The sequence below is a fragment of the Dysidea avara genome, chromosome 10 (assembly GCF_963678975.1).
Source record: "Dysidea avara chromosome 10, odDysAvar1.4, whole genome shotgun sequence".
In the NCBI taxonomy this organism is placed as follows: domain Eukaryota; kingdom Metazoa; phylum Porifera; class Demospongiae; order Dictyoceratida; family Dysideidae; genus Dysidea; species Dysidea avara.
The window spans coordinates 3,948,581-3,972,725 of NC_089281.1; the positions used below are offsets into that span (position 1 = coordinate 3,948,581).

General features: G+C 38.2%; 3 protein-coding genes across 3 annotated transcripts; 2 read left to right on the forward strand and 1 right to left on the reverse strand.

Annotated features, from left to right (window-relative positions):
- The first annotated feature begins 100 nt into the window (after nt 1–100).
- Nucleotides 101–2,065, forward strand: LOC136269328 (TNF receptor-associated factor 4-like). The gene is made up of 2 exons (XM_066064879.1): nt 101–215; nt 265–2,065. Exon 2 carries the CDS (start codon nt 281–283, stop codon nt 1,883–1,885), a length of 1,605 nt encoding a protein of 534 aa, XP_065920951.1. The 5' UTR covers nt 101–215; nt 265–280; the 3' UTR covers nt 1,886–2,065.
- A 270-nt stretch (nt 2,066–2,335) lies between these two features.
- Nucleotides 2,336–8,267, reverse strand: LOC136269334 (protein phosphatase 1 regulatory subunit 36-like). Its single transcript, XM_066064889.1, has 13 exons — nt 8,129–8,267; nt 7,772–7,848; nt 7,654–7,725; nt 7,018–7,199; nt 5,361–5,442; nt 5,209–5,310; nt 4,703–4,843; nt 4,494–4,536; nt 4,352–4,434; nt 4,025–4,303; nt 3,890–3,970; nt 2,687–2,833; nt 2,336–2,627 (listed from the first exon to the last, which is right to left on the reverse strand). Exons 1-13 carry the CDS (start codon nt 8,189–8,191, stop codon nt 2,612–2,614), a joined length of 1,368 nt encoding a protein of 455 aa, XP_065920961.1. The 5' UTR covers nt 8,192–8,267; the 3' UTR covers nt 2,336–2,611.
- LOC136269323 (L-asparaginase-like) lies at nt 8,259–23,569 on the forward strand. Its single transcript, XM_066064874.1, has 15 exons — nt 8,259–8,432; nt 8,691–8,805; nt 10,193–10,430; nt 10,565–10,648; nt 10,851–10,977; nt 12,043–12,155; nt 12,208–12,393; nt 12,794–12,907; nt 14,155–14,277; nt 14,356–14,451; nt 15,992–16,155; nt 17,938–18,021; nt 18,336–18,435; nt 19,398–19,466; nt 23,339–23,569. Exons 1-15 carry the CDS (start codon nt 8,342–8,344, stop codon nt 23,450–23,452), a joined length of 1,818 nt encoding a protein of 605 aa, XP_065920946.1. The 5' UTR covers nt 8,259–8,341; the 3' UTR covers nt 23,453–23,569.
- Nucleotides 23,570–24,145: the final 576 nt, after the last annotated feature.

Below are 24,145 nucleotides of genomic sequence, written 5' to 3' on the forward strand. Positions count from 1 at the left end.
AGCACTTAAGAGTACACTAGGCCAGCTGCTTTAACAATTATGACCATTTAGTTTTACATTAACCACAAAATTCCCTCTGATCATAAGAGCATAAGCGCTTATAAACAAGCTATATACAATTGATAAGCGCCCTGCGCGTTAAAATGGCGTGTGTAGTTTCATAGACGATATACGTTATACCGGTTATACGTACGCAGTAGTACTAGTAAGAAACGGTAAGTAGCTGTCTACATATGACGTACGTGTCAAGTTCATCATGCTCAGGTGCAATCACGAAAGAATGGCCACGCCCACTGCTATAATCAGAACAATGGAGTGTAAATTGTGCCACAATCAGAGTGAAGTGTCTGTTACTAGTACTTGCTGTGGCCATGCAATCTGTAAGTGTTGTCTAGAAGGTACACAGAAAGACACTTACAACGTTTGCCCAATTTGCCTCAGCAAGGAATTTTCATTTTGTGAGGTTTGTACTAACAAGGACAAAGGCTGTGACTGGCAGGGTGAAATGAGTGAGATTGCCAATCATCTTGCAAGTAAGGATGGTTGCCAATTTGAAGAGGTAACCTGCTCAAATGATTGCAGTATAGTGCTGCAACAACAATGTTTACCCAATCATGTTGAAGATGGGTGTCTACGTCGTAGGGTTGACTGTCAATACTGCCACATTGTTGGAGAGTGTCAGTTTATAGAGAATTATCATAAAGAACAGTGTCCCAAGTTCCCCGTATCCTGTCCCAACAAATGCTCAGATAGTATACCTCGTGAGGACATCGGCAAGCACAAAACGTCTTGTCCACTTGAAGAAGTTACCTGCACTAACAATTGTGGAACAATTTTACAACGATGTTACCTATCTACCCATGCCAAAATAGGTTGTCTGTATCGTAAGGTTGACTGCAAACATTGCCATGTTACTGGACAACATCAGTTCATTGACAGTGAACACAAGGAGCAGTGTCCAAAGTTGCCAGTACCTTGTCCCAACAAGTGTGAGGTTGGAAAGGTCCCAAGAGATGATGTTGAAGAACACAAGAAGATGTGCTCCCTGGAGCTAATCCATTGTGAGTATCATGAGTTGGGTTGTGAGGAGAGAGTAGCTCGTAAGAATCAGACTGAACACAACAAAGAGAAAATGGAGGAACATTTGTCTTTTATGAAGCAAAAGTTGTCAATGACAAATCAGGAACTCACAGACACCAAACAACAGCTAGCTACAGCTTGTCATGATCTTAAAAAAGCTCAAGAAGAGTGTACTACACTAGTAGCCAGTACTGAGGCAACACTAACTAAACTACAAGCAAAGATCACTGAGATTGAAACTGCTTCTTACAACAGGATCGTTGAGTTAGAAACAAAATTATACCACAACACACAGCAATTTGAAAGCATACTAACTAATCCAGATATAAATTGGCTGGCAACACTGTACTCCCGTTCATCAAAGTTACCATCAAGTGATCAAGTTTTGCCAGTGTTTGTAAAAATGTCTGAATACATGAAAAAAAGACAAGGTAAAATTCACTGGTACAGTGAGCCATTTTATACTCACCCAAAAGGATACAAGCTGTGTTTCCAGGGATGTTTAGGTACCGATCACTTATCCGTTGGGCTACTGCTAATGAAGGGACCTTATGATAATCTATTAATGTGGCCACTGGTGGGAGACTTTGAGGTGAAGTTGTTGAATCAGAGGAAAAATAGTGAACATTTTCTAGTGGCCGGTGACTCTCAGGACAATGGACGTAAGAGGGTCCTCATGAAGGAGAAAAGTAGTTATTTTGTTTGGTTTAACGATACGTTTATTTGTCATGATGATCTCAGTATGACTACTGAAGCAGTTCAGTATCTCAGAAATGATACTATATTCTTTTATTGTAAAATGTAATTTAACATGTATGAGAATATACAGGCTTGCTTTTGCATGTGGGCACATACGTATGTGTTTTTAACTACAAATCTACACTGGAGTCATTCGTTTTTTGAATTTTATCCTGGAATTGTATTTATATTGAAATAATTATGTAATTTTATACCATAATTAAATTTTGTACATATCTTTTTTTAACAAAGAATTTTTTTTGTATAGTTTGACTATATTATGTGAATTATTTCATATACATCAGAAACTAAATAGACAACAGGTGCTATAAGGGGGATAGCTATACGAATACAACATTTGAGGGATAATAATATTAATGAATTGAAATTTGCAAGAAGTTGTGATTAAGCCACCAAATTTAAAATGTGATTGTTTATTCAAACACAGCAGCACGTGTAGTACATGTAGATTACAGGTTGATCATAGAATCATCACATGTGGCACAGTAGAACTAACTGCAGCATGTAGACTGAATTAAACACAAACGAACAGATAAAATGATTACAAAACGGTGTTAGGTGTGTCAATATAATAATTATGAAAATACTCTCTAATTGAACAGTCAGATCACTAGCTATATATACATTGGAATACACAGAAACCACAACACTAACTCTACACAGACATACAGTATTATAGTGGACATTATCATGGTAGGTTCTGGAACATGTGACAACTGTGGTTACTTCAGTACACATATGTGATGATCACGGCACACACAGTGATCTAGTGTCATGTAGCAGATGATCTGTTTGAAGATGACAAGATAACACAACAAACAAAACAATAATAACAGTAATCACATACTTGGCCCTACATGAAACCACACTAGTTTCACCATCATCATCGTCATCATCATCATCATCATTGTTTATCTCTGTGAGACTTTCTGTGTCAAATTTTGACAATGGCTTCCCAATGATCCCAATATGACTCTCACAATTGTCATCCTCCCTAATAGCAATAAAACTATTTTACACCAAGCCCTTATACTATCCATACTACTTTTCACCAAACATCACCAAGTATGGTCTATTGGAGTAGTTCAGTCATGTGCATACACAGAACTAGTGGTGTGCAATATAGGATATTTTCCTATCACAATTATTGCACACAATATATCACGATACGATATATATCACGATACGATATAAATCACGATACGATATAAATCACGATACGATATATATCATGATATACAAACTCATCACTCATTTTGTGTATTTACACTGATGGTACTTGTAGCACTGATGTACTAGAAGTACAATATAACATGGTACATGACTAGCATACAACATTGCAAGCTCTTTTATCAAAAAAAGTACAGTGTGCAATGACATCTTGGGTACATTTTCTCTAATTATATCTAAATCTATACCTAGGCTTTAACATATACATAAAGATTCTATATCATTATCACGATATAAAAAAAATTATCACGATATTTCGATACATATCACACATTGCACATCACCATACAGAACTATAGGGTATTTGTTTACTTAAGCAAGCAATGGTTACTAGACTCTATGTTTTGGGGAAACACTCAATTAATGGCTCCCATACAATAAATGGGAAACATTATGAAATAGCAAACAATTGTATGCAACTGGAAAACATTGTAAGATGAGTGAGTTACAGCCAATTCAAGAGAGGAATAAAGGGTACCGGGTTACATATCTCTGAATATAAGAAATACGTAGTAATTTTGTGACCTTGTTTCTTCCAGATGTGATGCAATATTGCCAAGCCACTGTGGGACAACAGCTGCTGGTACTGTTTAACATGTAAAAATAGCTTTCTTCCTGCCAGTGTTCTTTGACTTGAAATTCCCCTAGTGGCCAATATAGTTTTCAGTCATCAAAATACCTAGTGGTCCCCAGGGGTTAAGATTTCAGTGTACCTACAGTATGTACGTAGCTGCTACTATAAAACAAGCTATACGTTCTGTACAAATGTACATTTGTTGAGTGAAACAAATTAAATGTATGCACTATACAGTTCACTTACAGCTCTTGAGGAGTCACAAGTAGAACTGATGCATGTTCCACTGAATTAGGTAGCAAAGAAACAATTATTGGAGACCTAAGACTATGGAGAAGGCAAAGATATTGATACAATACAATGGTGAATAGATACACTAACTTTCCTAGTGATCCCACTGGAGGTCTTTTTGATTTACTACAATGTCTGTCATAATGGGTAGCTGATTTAGTGGACCTGGTACTTTTTACTGAAGGTCGTCTGCTTTGACCAGGAGTTTTGACACCAAGTAAGTTCAGTTCATCTTCCTCTGTGATAACTAGGTCTCCATTATCAGTGCTACCAGATAACTCTGTGGTCTCATGTTTTGTGATATTGTGTGAGGAGCTGACCATCTCCAGTGATGGACAAACACTCCTGAACGCATCAGTTCGGAATATCCTAATTTGTTTTACAATTGAAGTACATACAATAAATTAGTGAAATAACCTTCCTAATTCATCATGAATCAATTCCCAATGGCGTTTGTGCAAAGTAATCCATGTGACATAAAACACAAACTCATATATAGCCTAAACAAAATTTGATTCACGTACAAAATTAATGTAATAGAAATGTACAGCATACTCACTTCAAATAATTCCAAGTCAAGTTTTGATCTTGACGCTTGTAACCTGTGTAAATCACAATATTAACGAAAAGGGAATTGTTAAATAAGCAGAGAATATGAAGTTATTGTGTAGCAAATGTTCAATCAGAATTTTTATTAGAAAATTTAGCAAGCAAAATATAAATTACAGGTGGAGTACAACTTGTAACAAGCAGTTCTCAGTTACATACCGTCCCTTCATTGAGTGGTGTTGATCATCCAGGCCAATGGCTAGTATTAGTACAGAGTAGGACTGGGCCAGTTTGTTAATGGCTACTGACTGAGATCGTTTTGCCTTCTTTAAACTCTCTCTGACCTTTCGACCAAGATCCCTAAAATACAAAAAAAGATAACATACACAAAAGTCATTGTAGCTTGTAGCATGCTGTCTAAATGCATGCCCTTATCATGAACATGTCCCTAAAAACAGATTTACTTATGTCAGTAATTGCATACAACAATGTGACCCATTTCAACTACAAGTTTACTGACATTCATGACTGCATTATCATACAACGTCGTAACAACATGGGTTCTGTTTATTTCAATTAAATAGATGCCTGAATTAAATAAATAGCTCACATGACTCAGAATACAATACTTCTGCACATTCAGCTACCGATGAAACAAAATGCAATGCGGAAAACAACAATGCAAGCAGGGATACAAAACTATTCATGTGATAACAGTTACATACCCTGGCATTGTCAGGTTCTTATCCATTTCCAGTTCCCTGACAACCAAGTATCTACTGAAGTATACAATAGTGTCCCACAGGTAGGTATCCACCTGCTCAGACCTGCCAGTGTAGTAGCAGAATACATTAACTCAACTGCACACATACTGTACCTGTAGCAAGTGTCAAATAACTGTATTGATTGTTGGGACATTTTTCTGACAACTTTATCTGCAATCATTCCAACTGCAACAGCTATGTATTCAAATATACACAATAAAATGGCATACAAGTAAATATAAACAGTCAATGGTACAGGAAAATCCTCAGGACTAGTAACTTGCAGAAGGCGCCACGTCTTTAGGAGACCCAATCAACCCATTATTTGAGACAAGAAAATCTGGGCATTTGCTACACATGTGTGGATTTTCTCAGTTGCTTCCTTGAGCAAGAAACTTTACTCACATTGCTCGGAATTTGAATGGGACCTAGTGACCTGTTGGCACCTGGGAAAGTATACCCACCCAGCTGTAACATCAATGGGTACCTGGCTCACAGGTGAAGATGAGGACACCTGAAGTCCTTCCTGGACCTTCACCCATTGTATGAGACATGGACAGTTGGCATTTGCTTCCCCAGTTAATACCAGACATGGTACAGCCTCCTGTGGGTCACTAGTCCTGCCCCAAGAGGATTTTCTGTGCTGGCTTACAACACTGGAGTAATGCACAATGTGGTTCACTGGGTAGGCGTGATTGTGCTAGCCTATTCCAGAGCCTCGTGTGTATCAGTTGCAAGCTCACAAGTTGAGTAATAAAACATTGTATACATACATAACAATAGACTTAAAAATTACTAATTACAGTCAGGTGGAAGTGGGATAATGGAAGTGATGGGGAGTGTGTGTGTGTGTGTGTGTGTGTGTGTGTGTGTGTGTGTGTGTGTGTGTGTGTGTGTGTGTGTGTGTGTGTGTGTGTGTGTGTGTGTGTGTGTGTGTGTGTGTGTGTGTGTGTGTGTGTGTGTGTGTGTGTGTGTGTGTGAGAGAGAGAGAAAGAGAGAGTGAGGCATCATAGCCAAATGGCTCAAAGTAGTGGCCTGGTAATTGAAAGGTTCCAGGTTCAAGGTCTATAACATCAATGGGTATCTGGTGTTAACTGAGGAAGCAACTGTGGGTTAATAGTCCTCCCGGGAGAATTTGCCTGCACTGACTCTTAGCATCTAAGTAGTGCACAGGTGTGCCAGTGGTGGTTCACTGGGTCGGTGTAACTGTCTAGCATGGTGGCTGAAGCCTTCATTTTTTGCATGTGTGTGTAGTGTATGTGTGTGTGTGTAGTGAATGTGTGTGTAGTGGATGTGTGTGTAGTGTGTGTTCGCACATGTATGCATGCACGCACGCACACATGCAAAAAAGGCTTCAGCTACTGTGCTAGACGGTTGCACGTACCCAGTGAACCAGCACTGGGACACCTGTGTGCTGCTCAGATGCTAAGAGTCAGCGCAGAGTACTAGTAGTACCCACAGTTGCTTCCCCAGTTAACACCAGGTACCCACTGATGTTATATAACTGGGTGGGCTGCTTCCCCAGTTGACATCAGATCACCATTTAAACAGCTGAGTAGACTGGAGCAATGTGAGTAAAGAAGACAACAACAGTAGACTGGGAATAACGCTACCAGACAGTAGACTGGGAATAATGCTACCAGACATTGAACCTGGAACCTTTCGATTACAAAGCCACTGCTCTAGCCACTTGGCTATGCTGATACACTCACACTCGCAGATACGTGCATGAGAACATGCGCACACACGCACACAAAATACACTACATACATTTAACGTCATCCAGGCTGACTAGCTGCTCTTCAATAGTTTCAGCTTTACTAGTAGTTTTACGTCCACTGCTCATACCAGAATGATCCAGAGCTGCCTGCTTGCTAGATGTTACCCTGTCCACTTCATCATCTGGTACAGAATGATCCTGTACATCACCATTAGACACTGGAGGTGGCAGCCTATCAGTAATAGCAGTGAAATGTCAGTTTTATTACTATTAGAATGTAATCACATACGTATACGCTGTAAAGCTATTCTTCAAACACATATGGGAAAGACATTATATGCTTCTACTAGCTGTACCTTGACACAATTCATTCAACAGATATTTAACTGGCACTTGCATAAAAGAGTTTAAATACTGTAGAATTTGGTGCAAATATTTCCAATCTGTGAGAGCCTGATCTTTGACGGCTTGCAAGCAAAACGAGTATCGGGACATCTAAAGAATTTAAGGAGGAATACTGGCTATCCAACCAAAGTTTCTGATTTTAACCAAGGGACAGTATACAGCAATTCACCAAATATCAATTGGAACCCTCAAACCAGCTGCAATGTACTATGACATTATAAATTTCAGTGTGCTACACCAGCTCTCATTCCTACACACATGATAACTACACGATAACTTACTGTTTGCGTGAAGTGTGTCTTGTGATAGGCTTCTTTCTAATACCTCTGTATGATATGCAGCCACCATCTTTGCTGTACATTGCATACTAAAACTTCAAACATCAAGGTATTGTTTTACCTGACAAAGTGTATATCTTGAGTGACCTCATTCCAAACCCATTCACCTTTATACACACTCTTGATGCCGCTCACTGGCTGCAAGGTACATGTAAAAATAATCTTTCAACAACAATGATTAGTTTTGACACCTTGTTTGGCTTCAGGCATTAACTTTTAATTGTCACTTAAAGGGCCTGCAATTAACGTTGCTAGGCAAATAATTTACTAGCAAACTGAACACATACGTGCTAAACTGCTGGAAATTCTTAAATACATTGAAATGCTTGCTGCTGGGCAATACGAGATTTCTAATAATATCGCATCAGTGCAGGGCGTGGAGGGTGACAATGCAATCGCATTAAGAGAGCGAACACACCTTCATAAGAGCAGGAGATGAAATAGTGAACTGCTGGTTGATTTGCCTCGAGGTTAATGCCATTGAGTATGGTCTTTAATTAGAGTACTATTCCTGGCGTTGCTATGGAAACAGGAAATGTATATTTTCTCGCGCGCTTCTTTTCCGTTTTCTTATACGTCATCAACAATCCCTTCACACACCTTCATTTCGCTGAGGAGTTTGGGACCAAAGATGAACGAGCCTCATACTGAGCAGTTGAAGAAGAGAAGGGTGCTAATGATCAACACTGGAGGGAGTATAGGATCCAGAAAAACTGATAAAGGTAAAAATAACTTTGACTACGGTGATGACAAATGGCGATATATTATTAAGATTCTGTGTCGGCTTAGCCGAATTCTCCCAAAGGTTATTGTGGGAGCGAAGCTTCACTTACAACAATGTAGTAGTATACAAAATAAGTTATTGCGTTAAATTGTTTAAACATTAAAGTACACCGTGTGTACGTGCATGGAAGTGTGTACAGGGTGTGGTTATAACTTTTACAACTTAACCAGTAAAAATGAAGTTCTGTTTACTGTAGGTTACCAGCCAGTTTGTGGGTTTTTTGAAAAGGAAGTTCGTTCACAATCTTCACTCTGTGATAAAGCCTACGAGTTCTCATCAGATGAGTTTCCATTTCCACCAATAGCCTTACCGTAAGTTGCAGGTGTTTGTCACTACATGTGCTTCTTGTGTGTGTAATATAACACAGCTATATAAGGTTTAAAAGATGCACTTCATTTGTAGTAGTGTAGCAGCTGGCTACGAAGCCATCTCCAGCTACATGACAAAGCCATGCTGCAATGTGCTAATGGTTGGTGCTGCTATGGTAGCAGTACATAGAGCTGAAACAAACCTTTGCTTCACCCATATATTCGCTTGATTGTGCTAGTATTCAAATACCTCAATTCAAATGCAACTATGCTTTTACCAATTTGTGACTAGATTTTGTCAAGGATGTAATTAAATATATTATTCTCAAAAGATATTTCTAGTATATTTGAAGTACTATTATGGAATTTTAAATGGAGAATTGCTATTCAATTCTCATAAATTCAAACAAAATGACAGTTGACATTATTCGCTTGTTGTACTGTTGAAACTATTTGATTACTGAATTTGATATTTGTTTCAGCTCTAGTAGTACATTCAACAAAGGGACACATTGTACATGTACTATCATCTGTGACCACAGTTAAAACCTGTCCACTGACTTGCCGTAAATTTAATTTTGCTATTATTTTCATGCACTACTAACTCGCACGGTTTTACCATGCTAGAAAAGCAGCTTGATCATTGTCCGTCATGTACAGTTAAACCATCCTTGTTCATTGCCCTTTTGCCTTGACTGTGGTCGCAGATCATAGTACATTAGTTATTAGAGCAACCCCTCCTCATACCACTTGTTTGTATTTTGAAAACAATCTGTTCCTGCAAATAATTAACTACAGTGAAACCTGTCTAATGTGGTTGCCTAATTTCTGACCTTTTTATGTAAGTGGCTGTACAAAGATCACGGATATGTTACATGTGGCAAGGAACAATGAAGTGATCTAAGGAATAGGGATGCCAGTGGAGTAACTGTAAAGTTCAATATTTCATCTTGTTCATGAACATTCCATGGGTACATACAATGAACGTGATTACATTATGATGGCTAAAGTCACTAGTGATTGCCATACTCTGATATGTATCATCTTTCTGTTGTGGGTACAACAGTGAAATCTGTGTATGCTGTGGACTCCTTGGGACCAACCAATAGTATTGCATTATCAAGATGTCCTCTAAGAAATACACTTGGACCAAGTGTTTAGGTTCTAATTTGAGTCTCTTTGTTTTCATCACTTTTGGACCACAGGATGTAACACAATTAAAACCACTACAATACTGCTTACACTAAATGGTATAAGGAATGCAGTTCACTGACCACTGCTAATTTTGGTGGTTTCAGTTATGCTATGAATGTGTATGTGTATCATAATCCTGCCTTGTATTGTTTCAACATGACTATTATGGTTAAACACACATCACAATTGTTTACAGGCTCACCAGTCACAACTACAGGATATTGTACTGTATCAAGGAGTATGATCCAGTACTAGACTCTTCTAATATTGATATGGCTGACTGGGCCACCATAGCTAATGATATCTCACAATACTATAAACAATTTGATGGGTTTGTGGTACTGCATGGTACAGACACGATGTGCTATACTGCGTCTGCTCTGTCCTACATGTTGGAATGTCTTGGTAAATCAGTTGTGTTCACTGGATCACAAGTAAGTAATGGACCTGTGGGTATTGTTACTTTATAATAATTTTTTACCATTTGTATGCTAGTGAACAAGTACCCATCCTACTACTGCTCCTAGTAATAAAATTGCATGTGTTTATGTTGTTTGTGTTCATTTAGGTTCCATTGGTGGAGTTAAGGAATGACGCCAGGGATAACATGCTTGGTGCATTGTTAGTGGCTGGCCACTATGTGATACCAGAGGTGTGTGTGTTGTGTGCGCACATATGCATGTGTGTATGCGGGTCTGCGTACGTGCATGCTTCGTTGAGACTATGCATATGTGTAGCGTGGACTGAGAGTGCATGCAGGTGTGTGGGTGCATGCTTGAGTGGTGAGTAGTTGTTTTGATGTAGTGTACGTATTGTAGAAACACATACTCCATACAATAATTATCTCAACATAGGTCATGATCTATTTCAACTCAAAGTTGTTTCGAGGTAACAGGTGTATTAAGAACAGCTCCGTGTCTTTGGATGCCTTCTCCTCACCCAACGTATCGCCACTAGGAGTGATGGATGTCCGTATTAAAAGTATGTCTATAATGTTTGCATGCATGCTAGTGTATAATACAGGGATGTCATCACCATCATACCAGGACAGTGTACCTATAGGGATCACTTTAAACAATTATTTTTGAAGTGCTTGAAAGCTTACACCCTGTTTACACTATCCCGCGTTAGCCAGAGTGTTTTCAACTCGGGTTATTGAATTCAGGTTACTAGTGGATGCTCAGGAATATTAACACTCGTTCGAGCATAACTGTCACAAAGTCTACCAGAACTACTGTGTATGTCGTAGCCATTTGAAGAACAGTTTTAGAACATAGAATACACTTGCTGTGTGGCCAATAGAAACAAGTTATATTGTTAGCCTGAGTTGGCCAGCTCAGAATGTGTTCACACTGTATTATATCCTGTGCCAGCCTACCTCTCCTTGTCGTGCTGTGCTAGACCCGGTTCTGCATGGCTCGATTGATTCACACTGCAATTTGTATTGAGCTGTGCCATGCTCTACCCAGGTTAGAAGGTAGTGTGAACAGGGTGTTAGTGCTTCAAATTGACATGCAGTGTAAAGAATATGTTTGTCTATTATCAAAGACTAATGAAATACGACTCTGCTACAAAACTTTAGAACAAGTGTTTACTTCTGCTTAGTGCGTTTTCCAGTTGCAGTAGTTGTTTTAAGTGACTTTCATATTACTGGTCATTATTATGGTGTTGGCTGCTACAGTAGGGCTCATACATGGTTTGTGTGTTTAAGTCTGTAGTTGAGCATTTTCATGAGGTTGACCTATTACCGTAAATGACGAAAGTTTGGAGTAACTAAAGTGAATCCGGTAAATCAAGGAAATTCGCTTGCCAGTCAGCTATTCAGTATATAATTCCATATTAGCTGCATGGTACTGTAAATTTGCCAAACTTTTGTCCACCAACCTGCTTTGCATCCTAATTTACCAAACTTAAGTCTCGCCAATCTTTTGGCATTTACGGTAGTACTTCCTAGTAGGAGAGTTTATTTACTGAATGACTTGTAATGTTTAGAGAAGCACACAGAGCTGTATTCAGTTTAATGTTTTTGATTTTTGATCACTTTAGTTGACTGGGACTCAGTGAGACACTGCAGTGACACACACTCCTTCCACGTCCACACAAATATGGTGAAAGATGTCGGTATACTGCGACTGTTCCCAGGAATAACCAGAGCCACTGTGAGCATTAGCAAAAGTGTTTTAATGCAACCACAAATATATTCACATGCAGATAAGAGCGTTTCTCCAGCCGCCTATGCAAGGAGTTGTATTACAGTCTTATGGTAGTGGCAACATACCTGATTCTAGGGTGGATCTGATTGAAGACTTGAAGGAGGCCACTGATAGAGGAGTACTAGTGGTCAACTGTACACAATGTACCAATGGGCATGTAACACAAGCTTATGCTGCAGGAAGGGTATGTGTGTATACACTGTAGTGGGCACTATCTAGAATAAATTTTACCTATATACTGTGTCTGCAAAAGTCAAATAGATTTGAGTCAAATTTCTGTACACTGTATAGTTAGGTGATCAGTTGATGTGGTAGTTTGTCGGTCTTAATATTATACAGTATTGTTGGATTTACTTTTATGGCCATCTCTAGTGTTTTAGTGCAGCTGATCCTCAGTTGCAACCTTACTGTGAAAGCGAATGTTCAATTAGAGTATTCTATCAATTGTGTATACGTACTTGCAGGTATGTCATACTATAGCAAACTTGCTTCTTTCTCATGCTATGTTTGTAAAAATATCCTGTACAGTGTGCACCTGTGGATTCATGACTTTGTCATTACATATGTATATGAATATTCTGTAGGTGTTGAAAGAAGCTGGAGTACTACAAGGAGCAGATATGACTCCTGAAGCCGCTTTAACCAAATTATCCTATTTGTTAGGTAGGATTGACTACAACATGGAGAAACGGAAATCGGTAATGTTGCTATGTGTGTTGTGTTCTATGTGTGGTTGGTATGTATGTAATTAGTGTGACTAAATGTGTGTACGTAGTGTGTTGTGTATGTTTGCGTGCGTGCGTGTGTGAGGCAACATAGCCAAGTGGTTAGAGTACTGGCCTGGTAATCGCAAGGTTTCAGGTTCGATGCTTTGTGATGTATATAGTTGTGGTTATCACAAGAAACCTTACTCACATTGTTCCAGTCTACCTAGCTATATAATGGGGGACCTGGTGACCTTATGTCAGCTGCAAAGCAAGTGTCAAACTGTCCTTGTATTGGTTAGAGGTGTTGGGATCATTGCAGAACTTTGTGTTCCACAGCCTCTATCTATGGGACTTGGAAAGTCCTCCTGCAGGTTACTAGTCCTGATTCAAGAGGATTTGCCTGCATAGACTCGAATGCCTAAGTCATCACAGGCACCTAAGTGCTGGCTTGTTGGGTGACAATAGCTGTGTTTCACACAGATACCAGAGGCTTTGCTTTGTATGTGTGTGTTGTGTGTGCATATGTGTAGTGTGTGTGCGTTTATGTGTGTGTATACAGCTCAGCCAGATGGGCAGAGTATTGCCTGTACTCTCCCCACCTGGCCGAGCTGTTTACATGCACACGCACACACACACAATGTTCCAGCCTTAGTACCCAGTTGCTACTGTTGCAAGTTATTACTAGACCTGCTCCAGGAGGATTTTCCAGCACCAGTTGAGTGGTGCACTGCTTTGCTTTGTGCAGCTACTGGAAGCCTTGCTTTTGTGTGATTAGTATAGTGTAGGGTTGGGTGATATTTCAATAAATCACCAATATCGTCTAATCAAATTCCTCAATACAATTATTGTATGTATTTAGCCTTCATTACTACATAGGCAATATTTATCATATTTTACAAATCTCATTATCTAATTGTGTCTATTCTATGTATCATATTTGATACACTTCTATTGTTAACCGATTAACTTGTTAGCACAGAAGTTGTGTTAATAAACTAATTCTCAGTGAAAACAAGCATTCTCTTATTGTCATTGCAGACTTTTCAAACTACGTGCTATTGTGTTCAATTTTCACATGCTATATCATTAAATGGTTCATGCAATAATCACATGTCACAAATTAAATATCGCCCAACCCTAGTGTGGTGTGGTCATTTCATTTGCAGTACCTATGTATTTTATACCCTTCACTACAGCTGCAATTAATTGTTAACTTTTAGTTTTGGTTATGTGTGCAGTTATTGTTACAAAACATTCGTGGAGAGCTGACAGTGCTTGATGACACAGAGCCCAACTTTTCAATAAAGGATAGCGAGTTGATCAGAACAATAGCCACAGCCTTACACATCAGTACCAGTAAGGTATGTATGAATTGGTAGTACAGAAATCATCAAGAAAATGTATACCTGTAATGTATTGTGTTGTTTTTTGCCTACCAGGAAATTCATCTTCTTCGTAGACATATGTTTCCTCCTTTGATGTGTATGGCTGCATCAAAAGGAGACAATGATACTCTTAAAGACTTTAGGAAACAGGTAAACATAATGTATGTCATGGATGGTGTATGTACAGGTTTATGTCTCTATGTACCACTCTACGTGGGCAGTTCAAACTGCTGCAGACCACAATGAGTGCATTATAACTTATAATACACTGACCACAGTGCAATATACAGATATTGCACTAGCTGCGGTTTTGTGCAGCATTGCACAAGTACTGGCGGCTGATGCCCCTATGACGCCTCACCTAGTATATGGAAAGATGCTTCACAACTCACTTGAATTCTTTTATAGCCTAACATATAAAAGTCGATTGTGAGGCCATAACATCACCAAACATCACCGGATCAAAGGTCAACCAAGCAGCTAATGGCGATTGAAAAAGCCAACACAGTGCTAGCCCACATATATATAAACATACTGATAGTCTTACTAGTCTGATGCCATCCTAGCCTAAATTATAAACCGTAATTCATCTTCGACAATGAGTCAATAAAACTATTATAGTATTCTAAGTAATCCTCACCATTCGATTGTGGCAGCTAGTTTTTGTCTTGCCACTAGATTCAAGTTTAGATAGTAATAATTAGACTAGTAGTGGTTCACTAGTTAGGTTTTGCTTACTTAGACCATTTTTTAGCTGCTTTTCTTTGAGAGAACAATCACAGGCGTTCGAGTTGATCACATATGATGAGCACTACACGATGATTGAGAGCCGAACAGCATACTAGCTTTAGTCAAATGCAATATCTTAGGTGGCTATGGTACTGTAGAGGGAACGTCACCGCAATGTTAGGCTCGGTCACCCACAATCGATGTTAGAAATGCCTTTATAAGAGTTGCAGCTGTCTTGTGAGACTCTCCCCACCTATTAGGTGAGTGGTACATGACAGTTATACAATGTGCACTCGTGCTCTGCCTGTATAAATGCACTCGCCTTTGTCCCTGTGCATTTATATCAGGCAGAGCACTCGTGCCTGTTGTGTAACTATATAATGTATGTTTGAAATGTGTACACATGTATACATTCATGTGTGTTTGTATGTTAGGGCTGGGAGATTATATTGATTGTGGGATTAATCGTGATTGTCTCTGAACATCGTGATGTTGATGTGTATTATAAATAATCGTGATGTGTGACATCACATGTGTATTAGTTAATTAAAAATGGAGGCACACACTGTTGTGGAAGAATATACACAATCCAGAAAACAAGACTAGACTTCTGAGACAGTTCATTGTGTGAATAAATCTTACTAGGTAGTTTAAAGCTTACAGTATCTGTTAGAAACTGTTGAACTTCTAAGATACTATTATTCATTATGCTGTTTGTATTAAGCCTTGGGCCTTAATTGTGTTGAACAGTTGTACAGTGTATTGTTAAAATAAATATTTCATACAAAGTTGAGCATACACGATGCTATTGATGCATGTGAGTTATAACAGTGATAGTTATAATCGTGATATATATGTTGCATCCTACAATCGTAAAAGTAGTGAAATGCCACAATCGCTCAGCCCTACTGCATGTCAGTAGTTTCTTACCGAGATAATGGTATTTGTGTTTCTATTGAAGGGTGGTGATTTCAGTGTGGCAAATTATGATGGTCGTACACCTCTACATGTGGCGTGTTGTGAGGGTCATCTTGACACAGTGCAATTGCTACTGGAGAATGGTGCCTCGGTACATGTGAGGGACAGGTTTGACCATACCCCTCTAACAGATGCCATCCGATTCAAGTAAGTTCACTCTAAAGTTATAATACTGTACACACAAGAGTACCTCAGTTTACCTGTGATAATAGTATGTGGTCCCAGTGATAATGGGATACAACTAGTAGCAGAGTACTGAAGTACACTTTCTTCGCTGCTCTAGTCTTGGCTTGAAAACAAAAGCTTCAAGAGTATAAATACCAGCTAATGATCCATTAGAATACTTTCTTATAAAAAGGTGTTCAAATGCTGCTTGTTTCAAAGTAAACCCCTGATTCAGCATGTGTACTGTACATACATGTGCATACAGTAATTGTATATTGGCTAGCTACTTGTAAATGCCTGTGAGGAATGTTTATGAGACATGCATCTGTCATAAAGTAGTACAACAAGACTCATGATGTACCCTATTTCTTTCTGAACAGTAAGAATAATGATTGCTTAATTAGAGTATTTTTGGAACTGATATATATATATATAATTTGGGTATGTACTGTTTAACTGTCTATATATCACTTAGCTTATTTGACACTTAGCTCAGCAGATTAGCTCTTTAGCTCATTAACACTTACTGGATTTGGAAATGGAAGTGGTATCATCTTTTGATATGTATACCTCTTACTGTTGTACAAAGCAGAGCAGAGCAGATCTAAAGGATAAATTGGACAGTACCTACTGTATCAGCGTTGAAACCGGATCGGGTCATCCAGGTCAACCAGGTTACAGATTATCCGGGTCTGACCCAGATTGGATCGCGTGAGAAACGAAATCGTTAGTTTGACAATGTGGAAACTTATTGACGCTAGTCACACAGCTCTTTCATGAGCCACGCCCACTTATCACATTACAAGTATATGTTCAACCACGCCCATTTATTAGTAACTGCAGTCTGTAGTACAAAACCATGTCCGTTGCTGTCTGCAAGCTTAAGTAAAGCCATGCCCACTAATCGATTGTTGTTGTTGTACGAGTTGTTTATAGTCTAGTTTTGCAGCAGGATAAGTTCTTTGTGAGCCACACCCACTTTAATATATCGGGATAGTGTAATACTAGGTATACATGAAGCCACACCCAATTGCTGTCTGTAGATATGTGGAACCAAATCCACTAACTGATTTTAAATTATAAACTTACTGGCTTAGTTATCACATAACTACTCGTTTACTCAATACTGTACGTTAATCAAACGTTAAAAACGTAGTCTCGCTCGCTTGAGACTAGCCAAAACATAACTCTTAGTGCATGCCTTGGCTTTAATTAATCTGGGTCAAATCCGGGTCTGACCTGGATTGCTATCCGTCTGACCTGGATTGCTATCCTGGTCAGTGAGTCATCCTAGTAACCCGGTTTTAATGCTGTACTGTATTAGTGGTGGCCAGCAAATAAATAATCACCGGTGAAAAACAATACAAGCCCATGTTTCATCAAGGCCAACCAGCATTTTTGGTTGACATGGTTACAAAACCAAAGTTTACAACCAGCACAGAAATATTTTACCTTAGTATATTGCAGCCAAACTACTCTATTAGGTGTGATACAGCCTTTATACTGAAAGTGAGTTTCCTGTACTAACACAGCAAGGCAAACACAGGTAACATCAAAAAGGCTGAGATGTAACATCGGGGATTTTGTACACAGATAATGGCTTCCATTTCCAATCCTGGTAAGCATTGTATCTGATTTCAGTAATGATTGAACTAGTACATACTTGTTCAGGTAATGGAGGTTCTGCCTTATTTACATGTTATGTACAGTAATTACGTATTATTATGGATACATTTGTTACACTGCACTGTGTTGTGTTTGCAGAAGATTTGATGTGATCAAATTACTCCTACAAACTGGTGCACATTTGGTGGAATCCTCCAGTGATATAGCATCCAGGCTGTGCAAGTATGGGTGTACAGTGTGTGTCATTTTTGTGTGTAATAGAGTTCTTATACAGATATTGTGAACTCTAGAATGGATGTTTGTTATATCAACTACATAAATAATGTAGTTATGTGCTGCTTAAAAACAATAAAATATTTTTAAAAACACAAAGTTTGACAGAAAAAAATATTTTGTTGCTTCAATAACTACAGTTACTGATTTCTGAAGCATTGTCAACTTCAACTGTCATGTCCCATCTAGTAGTAATGATTGCTTGATTAGGATTAGAGTGTTCCGTTGTACTAGTGTCATAATTATGTCATTGTTAACTACAGGGCAGCAGCTGAAGATGATGTTGATGCATTAACTGCATGGCATATGGCTGGAGCTAACTTCTCTATTACTGATCATGAGAACAGGAGCCCAATACAAGTGGTAAGTACTTTATGTATATGTTAAAGCATAGCCTTGCTCGTGCTATATGAAAAATAAAGTACGAGGCGCTTGGCCTCGATGCTAATAAAGCACGAGGCGAAGCCGAGTGCTTTATTAGCATCTCGGCCGCGCGCCTCGTACTTTATTTTTCATATAGCACGAGCAAGGCTATGCTTTAAATGATTTATGGAACTTTCTAGTCGTGTAGCTTCACCATACACTAAGACTCGTAATTAACAAGCATTGCACAAACTATTAGCAGCCTGAACGCACACAAACTAGATTAACAAAGTAACTCACGCGTATTTCACCATAGTTTGGCATAGTAGACGTTCATTGTGTCTTTTGGCAGGTTTTGTTTGCAACCCACAATCGATTCTATTGTGAGTCACATGGTGAAGTATTTCCGTGATATCTCCAGGACTTGTCCGTTTACATTAACAAACGTAATAGCAACGTTACCTTCTCCCGCCCATCATCGAAGCATTTAGGTATGTCTATAAAAGCAATCCAGTGGTGGAACTCGTATTGGCTGGGGTGATTGATCACTCAGCGCGGCGAGGCTATCAGCCTTCACTGGCTTGGATGATTAGTCATACTGGCGCGAGCCCCGTAGGCTATTAGCCTACACTAAGGCATGTGGGAAACTGTGCTTTATTGCCCACAAAGAGTGCTTTATTGCACCACAAAGAGTGCTTTATTGAACGAACAAAGCACTCTTTGCGGTGCAATAAAGCACTCTTTGTGGTCGATGAAGCATTTGGACGGCTGAGAGTGTACTTTATGAAATTTAAAGTACATCTTTTCCTTTGATCTCGCCCACGCAAAGTTCTATAAGTTTGTTTATAGTGTACCCACATATCCATTACTCTGTCATGGAAATCATATTTATCAGAAATATACTATTGTGTGTCAGGTCCCAAGTAATTGTATATTGTATAACTTTTTACTATTGTGTGTAGGCTACTGAAAAGAATTCTAAGCAGGCAATTTCGTTTTTGTTAAAATGTGACAGAAAACTACAAGAAAAGGTATTGTTTATACACAATGTGTGTAAATATGTGCTGTTGTATCATATAATTGAGGTATATTGGCTATAAGTTCTTTCACCACTTTTTTGCTGAGATGGTACATATATATAAGTGATGAATCATCTCTTCATTAATTTTTGTAGTGATGTGCAATACATATCAATATATCGGAATATTGCGATACTCTGAATACAAATACCATGCTTGCATATTGATATTTTGATTGTACAATCACAAAATGTGAAGGTACAATTTAACAGTGTAGCTTGGTTGTTTACCAGTTTCCTAGACTCTTTAAGCTAGTTATATACGCAATAGGGCTGGGACGAAGCTTCGAATATTTTGGTGGTTCGAAGGTTAAGTAAACTTTAAATTTTAAAAGTATCCTTCGAAGCTTCGTAATGCACTCATTGTTTATGAAAGAATTACAAATAAATGTCGTTGTCTTTATTGCAGCTGCTTATTGATCTTGCGCGATCGATGTTCGTCTCTTCGCGAGTGCCACGCCCACTTTTAAACCATCGCAGTTTAGCTTGCTACCATAGTTATAGCCTTGAAACACCTTATGAAGTGATAGATACAGTATTGCAGGAAAATGTCCGTTTAGCCATTAGTTGGTGTTTACCTATGCATGATAGCAGTATAGCGGACATGCCCATTTGCAATCGATCGATCGCATCATTCAGTACTGCTGCTATGCACTTACCAAATGCTTGTAAACTTATTAAATAGGACTAGAAAGGTAAAACTTAAGAAGGATGTTAGTAAGTACAAGAAAACCTGTAACTTGAAAGCTAACATCGAAGCTTCGAATATTCAAACATTTTACAAGCGAATATTCGAAGGTAAATTTCAATATTCCAATACGTAATGGAGTAATAGCTGGTACTAAATAATGGGGAAATATATCAGCCACCCATGTATTTCCATGAAGGTCTGTATTTTTCCAGTATAACAGTGTAGCTGGGTTGATTATCACTTTCCTGGACTCTTTTTAAGCTTGTACTATAACAGGGCAATGGGTGTGAAATACTGTAGGGCTCTCAGTTTTGATTAATTTATTAATTGATTAATCATCGATTATTAAATCGATTAATCTATATGTAGTGAACATCATGCATATAGCATCAGCCACACTTAATCACCACCAGAATAACAGTGTAGGAGAGTTGAAGGAATGGCAGCAGTTGATAGGTAGTTACAATTAGTAGTACTTACAGGCTGCAGTATGGCATCTTTACGAGCTCAGAATCTGTCATGGATGTGGTGAGCCAACTAGAGGTGTACTGTAGCATTGAGAAAAGAGAAGTGATGCAACTTTTGCTATAAAGCACAGCAATACCTAGTATGGTGGTGTGGCCTCTTATTACACAACCCAGACAATTAGGCACCACAAATATTTTAAATACATGCTCCCTTGTCTGGATTGCTCCCTTGTCTGGATTACTCCATGCATGGCTGCTATACTGTACAAAGAATATCATTTCCTGTGATGCAGTTCATTTTCTTCAAGTATAACAGCTACTGTTTTCAGAAGATCTGTGTAAGAATATTTTAGCAGTAGTAGCAGTACTTACATGTGCTGCTGTATGGCTTCTCATAACTATAGCGCTTTGTGGAAGAGTGAAAAGGCCTTTCTATTTGTTGTAGTGAGCAAAGGCGTAGAATTTTTATTGATGACATGTATACTACAGGATTAATCGATTACAAAGTTTTTAAAAAATCGGTTATATTTTGTCATCGAATAATCAATATTATCGATTAATCAAATCATTATTATCGATTAATCGAATCAATATTATCGATTAATCGTGAGAGCCCTAGTGAAATGATGACCCTAAGGGCTCTTGTAGAAAAATATATTATAACGTATCGGTGGCTATACAGCTGTTAGATACACAACTGCAAATACTCTGTTTAAGGCGTATCACACATCACTAACATTTAGTTAGTGTAGGTATTTGCATAGTCTTTAAGAATTTTCAGTAGAGCTGAGTAAGTCTTGGTAGTATTAGGTCGGTTTTTATTGATTCAGGTAGGGCTGGGACAAAGCTTCAAATGTTTCATGGGTTCGAAGGTTAAGTAAACTTCGAATTATAAAAGTATCCTTCGAAGCTTCGTAATGCACTCATAGTCTACGAAAGAATTACAAATAAATGTCGTTATCTTTATTGCAGCTGCTTTTTCCTCTTGTGTGATCAATGTTCGTCTCTTCACGATCAATCTTCATGTGCCACACCCACTTTTAAACCATCACAGTTCAGCGTGCTACCATAGTTGCAGCCTTAAAACACCTTATAAAGTGATAGATAATGCATGGAAAACGTACTTTTAGCCATTACTTGGTGTTTACCTATGCATGCAGTATAGTGAACACGCCCATTCGCAATCAATCAATCACGTTATTCAGTACTGCTGCTATGTAATTTTCAAATGCTTAAAAATTTAATAAATAGGTTTAGAAAGATAAAACTGAAGAAGGATGTGCATAAATACAAGAAAACCGGTAACTTGAAAGCTAACACCGAAGCTTCGAATGTTTAGACATTTTATTAGTGAATGTTCGAAGGTGAATTTAAATATTCATCCCAGCCCTAGATTCAGTACATCCTTGCTAATTCTAATGGCAACTGTGACTGCTCATATAGTGTATGTTGTATTACTAGACTCTGTGTATGAAATGAAATAGTTCACTAATCTGATAAAATTGACTACAGGGCTTACAGCAATGGTCGGCAACAGACTAACAAATTGCCATATTTCTGATCGTAATTGGATTTGGCTGTTTTAAAGTATAAAGGGGAGGGGGGCAACTAAATTTTAGCATAAGTGACCCACTGAGCAAAAACCCGATTTGTTTGCATTTTACTCGAATTTCATTTTATGACATTTTTGTTGTCTAGGGGGAACAACCAATGGACTGTTAAAGTTTCAACCATTTCTGGTAAGTGGTTTTGGAGTTATAGCGATAGATAACAAGAAGAGCGAAACAATCGATTTGTACATGGAAAAAATTTACAGGCACTTGTTTAATCGATCATAACTCTCAAGTGCAGTGGGCTACAGAGATGGGACTTGTGCCATTCTATTCACAATGAACTGGGGCATTCATCAAGGTACAGTTTTAGACTTAAATACACCCATGCTATCAAGCAAGAATGCTGTTAAAGCTTAAAAACGGTGACAATAAAGTTACGTTTTACTGCAACATAAACAAACACACGTAACTCATGTTTGCTCCATGGTACAGAAATGAAAACAAAGATATTCTTACTCTCCATGAAGAGGCAAATCCACTGCTATATTAGGTTATTCGAGTCTTCATTCACTGTTTACTGAAGCGATTAAAACGTTGCATAAAATTATTTATGTAGCACTCATTTTTACCCAATGTATTTCAATAGCTAAAACAGAATTATGCTAACAAGTCGGGTTTTCGCTCAGTGGGTCACACATATTGCACTATCATTATTATATACATTTAGATCTAAAGCTTATTTAAAATCAGCTGCCCATATGATTAGTCAGTAAGCTTGTGAATGGCTTGGATTCCCACTTAAGATGCTGTTTAAGAAACTGGCTTAGCCACTAGTTTTCAAGAAAAAGTAGGTCAAAAATGTGAAATTCTTATTTTGTGGTGCAGTGGATCCCATTCCTTAGAAAAGCTCTGTTCAATTTCTCTAATGGGACATCATTAATTCTAATAGAATGCACACTAACAATGTAATACTCTACAATCACTTTTGATGTTTGGTGTTAGGATAACTGAGTACTATTGTATAAAATGAATAGTGTTAGTGTCTACCTATCATCACTAATATGTATTAGCTGTGAGGTAACAATAGCTAATGTAGCCATGTTGTTACTCATAGAGCAATGCCAGGAGCAATAAAGGAGTTTATGATGACATGTTGGCTAGACTCACTCCAGTCAGCTTGAGGAAATATCAATTCTCTAAGAAACGCAAGAACAGTGCTGCTACTTAATCTCCCTGTATATATTAATGTATGTGGTCACAGTCAATAATTTTTGTATTAATTCTTGATTTATAATATGTTGGTTCATTGTCATTTATATGAATATGTTGGTTCATTGTCAAATTATGTTTATCTCAACTATATGTCCATATAGGAACCTCAGGGACACCCAGTATGAATCTCAAAATTCTTTGAAAGACTGTTCTTGTATGTAGTAAGTTGTTTAGTTGGGCATGGGTCAACCAGTCAGGGTCTTTCCTTCTATTAAAACTAGTGGAGTATTTTGATTTGTACCACTCTTAAGTCTTACTCCTAATTTTGGCCATCTCTCTCATCCAAAGTACCTCCCTAAATCTGTCCTGGTTAACTCAGTGCTATGTGTATCACTTGGTACTTCAAAATTTACTGCTCCAAGACAGAATTGAATCATACCGTATAATGGAAAAGTTTGACAAGTGTGATGAATTGTATTGCAAATTTTTCATCTTGCATTTAGTGTATCATCAGTACAGTAGTACTGTATATTAGGGACCATGCAGTTTTGGGCTTTCTTGCCCAAAAATTTCACCCTAAAACCAGCCTCAAATTTCCTTCATAACAGCTTGGCAATATTGGTTAGGCATAGCCAAGCCCAAAAATGCCTTCAGAATGACCCCAAACCCTTCCAATAAGTTTCTACAAAATTTAAAAAAATTTCTATTT

What these genes read in the sequence shown, in the direction of transcription:
- LOC136269328 (XM_066064879.1), top strand. Translation starts at nt 281, where the DNA reads ATGGCCACGCCCACTGCTATAATCAGAACAATGGAGTGTAAATTGTGC.
- LOC136269323 (XM_066064874.1), top strand. Translation starts at nt 8,342, where the DNA reads ATGAACGAGCCTCATACTGAGCAGTTGAAGAAGAGAAGGGTGCTAATG. An exon ending in TTTCCACCAATAGCCTTACC is followed by an intron (nt 8,806 to 10,192) that starts GTAAGTTGCAGG and finishes AATTGTTTACAG; the next exon opens with GCTCACCAGTCACAACTACA. An exon ending in TACACATCAGTACCAGTAAG is followed by an intron (nt 14,278 to 14,355) that starts GTATGTATGAAT and finishes TTTGCCTACCAG; the next exon opens with GAAATTCATCTTCTTCGTAG.
- LOC136269334 (XM_066064889.1), bottom strand. Translation starts at nt 8,191, where the DNA reads ATGGCATTAACCTCGAGGCAAATCAACCAGCAGTTCACTATTTCATCT. An exon ending in TTGACTTGGAATTATTTGAA is followed by an intron (nt 4,435 to 4,493) that starts GTGAGTATGCTG and finishes AATTTTGTTTAG; the next exon opens with GCTATATATGAGTTTGTGTT. An exon ending in CCAGTGGGATCACTAGGAAA is followed by an intron (nt 3,971 to 4,024) that starts GTTAGTGTATCT and finishes CCTTCTCCATAG; the next exon opens with TCTTAGGTCTCCAATAATTG.